Source organism: Trichomycterus rosablanca, chromosome 21 (genome assembly GCF_030014385.1).
Source record: "Trichomycterus rosablanca isolate fTriRos1 chromosome 21, fTriRos1.hap1, whole genome shotgun sequence".
Taxonomy (NCBI): Eukaryota; Metazoa; Chordata; class Actinopteri; order Siluriformes; family Trichomycteridae; genus Trichomycterus; species Trichomycterus rosablanca.
Window position 1 is genome coordinate 20,477,155 of NC_086008.1, and position 4,539 is coordinate 20,481,693.

The 4,539-nt window shown below is 48.2% G+C and overlaps 1 protein-coding gene across 1 annotated transcript; it reads left to right on the forward strand.

The window, feature by feature from the left end:
- The first annotated feature begins 1,297 nt into the window (after positions 1-1,297).
- Positions 1,298-4,201, forward strand: selplg (selectin P ligand). The gene is made up of 2 exons (XM_063018168.1): positions 1,298-1,352; positions 3,268-4,201. The coding sequence occupies exons 1-2, from the start codon at positions 1,299-1,301 to the stop codon at positions 4,135-4,137; spliced, it is 924 nt and encodes a 307-aa protein (XP_062874238.1). The 5' UTR covers position 1,298; the 3' UTR covers positions 4,138-4,201.
- Positions 4,202-4,539: the final 338 nt, after the last annotated feature.

Below are 4,539 nucleotides of genomic sequence, written 5' to 3' on the forward strand. Positions count from 1 at the left end.
TGGTGACTGTGTAGGCCAGTACGTACTCGTGAACCCTTCAGTCACCCATGTGTGTACTATCATCCTGGAAGAAACCACTTCCACGCACATGCGCTGTATGGGTTAAGCGTTTAGGCCTGTGCTGTTCTCTTGGTGCACTGCATGCAGCGTTTTGTCCACTTGTCAACAACATGAAATATTTCCACCTTCAGATCCACTATATGACCCAAAGTTTGTGGACAATTTTTCTAGTTACTCGGTAGGAAGGTCAATTTGCTGTTCCAGGATCTCCAGTGAGATGCACAAATTCCACCAGGCGAGCTCCAAAATCCTCTCTTAGATACAGATCCCTTCAGCAAAGGACCTGCCGTTCTTTCCAAAACGAGCCTCGCATTTTGGGAGGAAGCTCTGTGAAGGCAAGTACATACTTATGAACCCTCCAGTCACCAATGTGTGTGCTATCATCCTGGAAGAAACCACAACCGCATTATCAGGATGGGGAAAACATTACATCATGCGGCATCAGGTGGTCAGGTGGCTTTCTATTGTACGTATATAGGTGCCCTTAATCCTTACTGTATGGGTTAAGCGTTTGGGCCTGTGCTGTTCTCTTGGTGTACTGCGTGCAGTGTTTTGTCCCTTTGACAACAATATGAAATAATATACAAACTTGCTCCCGCCTTCAGATCCACTATATGACACAAAGTATGTGGACAACCTTTCTAGTTATTCAGTACGAAGGTCAAGTCCTGTTCCAGGATCTTTAGTGAAATGACGAGCTCCGAAATCCTCTCCGTACCTGCCGTTCTCTCCAGAACGAACCTCGTCGTTCAGGAGGAAGCTCTGTGGTCGCTCCACCACCACCACCACCACCTGTCGTGGTCATCCACTCGTATCTTTTGTTCGAGCTCGCCAGATTAGGGAAGCTTGGTGTTCGAAACGGAATCCTGTTTGAACCGCCAATTGTTCTCTTCCAACCTTGACAAAACGACCACTGTTCCACCTACTTGTGATCACATAGTTCCTATCTGTCCTGAGATTGTCTTCATTTAAAAACCAAGAGGTGTTGCAAGGAAGGGGGGGTCACATCCTCTTTATTCTGTATCGAACCACCAATAGAGAGGACAGAACCTGAGCTTCCTTCACCTTGACAAAACGACCACTGTTCCATGTACAGATTAGGGAAGCTTGGTGTTCGAAACGGAATCTTGTTTGCTGCTCTGATACTCGCGTTTGGTTTCGAAACCTCGACTCGGTCTGACGCTGAAGCAACTTCCTGTACATGTACCAGAAAAAAAAAACGACCGTTTTGAGTCAGTATGAGCCGATCGACGAGGAAGAGAAGGCCAGAGGCTCGACACGTCGTGTTCACGGTCGGTACTCTTTTATACATTTGTATATTTGTATTTTTAAATATTAAACATACGATTGTTTGTTTAATCTAAATAAAAAGTAAAGCTGATGTGGAGATTAAGTTTGATACGGTTGAAGTTAACATACGCCTGTAAGGGACATCAGGCACGTCATGGCAGTCCTGAGATCTCAACCCTTCAACTTTTTCTGTAACTAAATGATTGGAACACAAACTTTGTCCAAAAACTTTTGACTTCCTTCATTAATTTGCTGGTTTTTGCAGTTACTGGACTGACCTGCAGCCTCCAAATATAAAACTTTTCATCTTTTAGATCGGGGTGCCCAATACGTCGATGACGCAGTGCATGCTGGGTCAACATGTCTGACGTGAAATGTGGCCACTGTTCCTTTAATTTGTGGTTTGTTACCACAGCTACGCCTCAGCCCACGTAGAGCAATGCACATCTAGAACGTTTTCGTTTATCAGTAGCCAGTTTGCACCATTTTTGCATTTTTCCTTATATAGAACTCAATTTCTGCGATGCACCTGTCAAACTGGCAGTGTACTTGACAGTAGGTACAGTGTTGTTGGGTTTGAGCTCCTAGTCGGGTTGCTTACAGCAGCACAGTACTAATTTTGGTAGGCACTGTGGTTTTTCGTTTTCTGGTCAACCTTGACAAAGTGACCACTGTTCCACGTATTTGTGGCACGGGGTATAAGTCTTGCAAGGGGGGGTCACATCCTCTTTATTCTGTATCGAACCACCAATAGAGAGGACAGAACCTGAGCTTCCTTCGCCTTGACAAAACGACCACTGTTCCATGTACTTGTGCTCATATAGTTCCCATCTGTCCTGAGATTATGTTCATTTAAAAACCAAGAGGTGTTGCAGGAGGGGTCACATCCTCTTTATTCTGTATCGAACCACCAATTGTTCTCTTCCAACCTTGACAAAACGACCACTGTTCCACTTACTTGTGCTCATATAGTTCCTATCTGTCCTGAGATTGTCTTCATTTAAAAACCAAGAGGTGTTGCAGGAGGGGTCACATCCTCTTTATTCTGTATCGAACCACCAATAGAGAGGACAGAACCTGAGCTTCCTTCACCTTGACAAAACGACCACTGTTCCATGTACTTGTACCCATAGATCAAAGTAAAACCGGGTATAAGACTCCCTCCTGTCATCTACCCTGAGATTGTCTTCATTCAGGAACCGAGAGGTGTGTTGCAGGGGGGTCACATCCTCTTTATTCTGTATCGAACCACTAATAGAGAGGACAGAACCTGAGCTTCCTTCACCTTGACAAAACGACCACTGTTCCATGTATTTGTACCCATAGATCAAAGTAAAACCGGGTATAAGACTCCCTCCTGTCATCTACCCTGAGTTTGTCTTCATTTAGGAACCGAGAGGTGTGTTTCAGGGGGGTCACATCCTCTTTATTCTGTATCGAACCACTAATAGAGAGGACAGAACCTGAGCTTCCTTTCAACCTTGACAAAACGACCACTGTTCCACGTACTTCATACTTCCAGAGAAAGGATTCTGTACAGGAATGCCCCAGACTTAGAGCTTTCTTAGATGTTTCCCATTGCAGTGCTTGGGACTCTGAACTATGTAGTTAGACTAGCTCTATTTACTCTATACGGGCACAGAGAAGCCACCAGCTGGTCCAGATCAGCTGTTGGGCCCCTGAGCAAGGCCCTTAAGCTTCAATGCGAAATGCTGTCCGACAAGCTCAAAGTCAGGTGTCTATACACATACAGTATAATGCATGTCATGTTCTGTCATGGCCTCCTAAATCCTTGAAGTTTGTCGATTGGCATCTGCTGGTGGCTTCTCTGTGCCCATATACACAGAGTTATAAATTAGAAGTATCTTCTTAGCACTTTTGATTGATCACAGACCCTCATTTTTTTCCCTCCTACAGATAATGGCTCAGACAAACAGATCTGAACTGAGCTTTCTACTCCTTATACTCCTGACCACGCCCAGTTTGGTGTCCTGCGAAGGTCTCACAAACACGACAACCCCCGACTCTCCGAAGCAATCTGAGGTACCGCAGAACTCAACGACACCGCAAAAAGGGAACGGGACTGAAGCGAAAGCTCCTGCGGCCCCCACACCACAGGAGAACGGAACCCTGGGAGACCTTCATCCCAAAAATGAAACGGTCCCAACAAAGAACCGCACTGAAGTGTCGCCCGCAGGTCCCGGGGGTACGTCAAGTACCGAAAGTCTTACACGGTCTACGCCTCCTGCGATAAGAAGTACGATCGGTTTCGAGTCGACCAGCCTTGCTGGAACGTTTCCCGTCTCGGTAAATCCTGAGAACCAGACCGAGCCAGTCGTCCGTCCCACAGCGCCCCCGACCCCGAAAACCGCTCCGACCAGGACCCCAAAAACCACCGCGCCCCCGACCCCAAAAACCACTCCGACCAGGACGACCAAGAAGGCGACCCAGCCTCCACCCTGCCCCACGTCCGAACCCAGACAGGAGGGCCTCGTGGGAGGCTGCCTGATCGCCATCGCCGTCCTGGCGACCGCCGCGACCGTCTTCATCGTGGCCACCGTCGTCCTGGCGACCAAGCTGGCGGGCGCCAGGTACCGGATCAAGGCGGGTCTCCTGGACGACACGGAGATGGTCTGCATATCGGCGCTGGTGAACGACTCCGATCACCCCATGGCCCAGCCCAGGCACCCGAAGAGCAACGGCGCTCTGATCCCCGTCCCCGACGACGACGACGGCGACGACCTCACCCTCAACAGCTTCCTGCCCGATAACGAATCCGCGTCGTAGAGCCGTCGGAGGACCTTCTATCAGGGATTAAAGAGGAACCATCTTCCCCAGAGAGAACTTTATTACAGACGAGGCTGGGCGGCTCTTACTCTCCACTCTCTTGGCATTTTGACATTTTCGGCATTTAGCGGACGCTCTTATCCAGAGCGACTTACAGAAGAGCTTCCACAGTAAACATAGATGACAGTGCTTAGTAAAGGCAGTGGTAGCCTAGTGGTTAAGGTGCTGGACTAGTACCCAATAGGTCGCTGGTTCAAGCCCCACCATTACCAGGTTGTGGGCACTTGAGCAAGGCCCTTAACGCTTTGTTGCTTAGACTATACACTGATCCGCCATAACATTAAAACCACCTCCTTGTTTCTACACTCACTGTCCATTTATCAGCTCCACTTACCATATAGA

Coding starts and splice junctions, on each gene's coding strand:
- selplg (XM_063018168.1), top strand. CDS start 1,299: ATGAGCCGATCGACGAGGAAGAGAAGGCCAGAGGCTCGACACGTCGTG. Junction 1,353..3,267: donor CTCGACACGTCGTGTTCACG/GTCGGTACTCTT, acceptor TCCCTCCTACAG/ATAATGGCTCAGACAAACAG.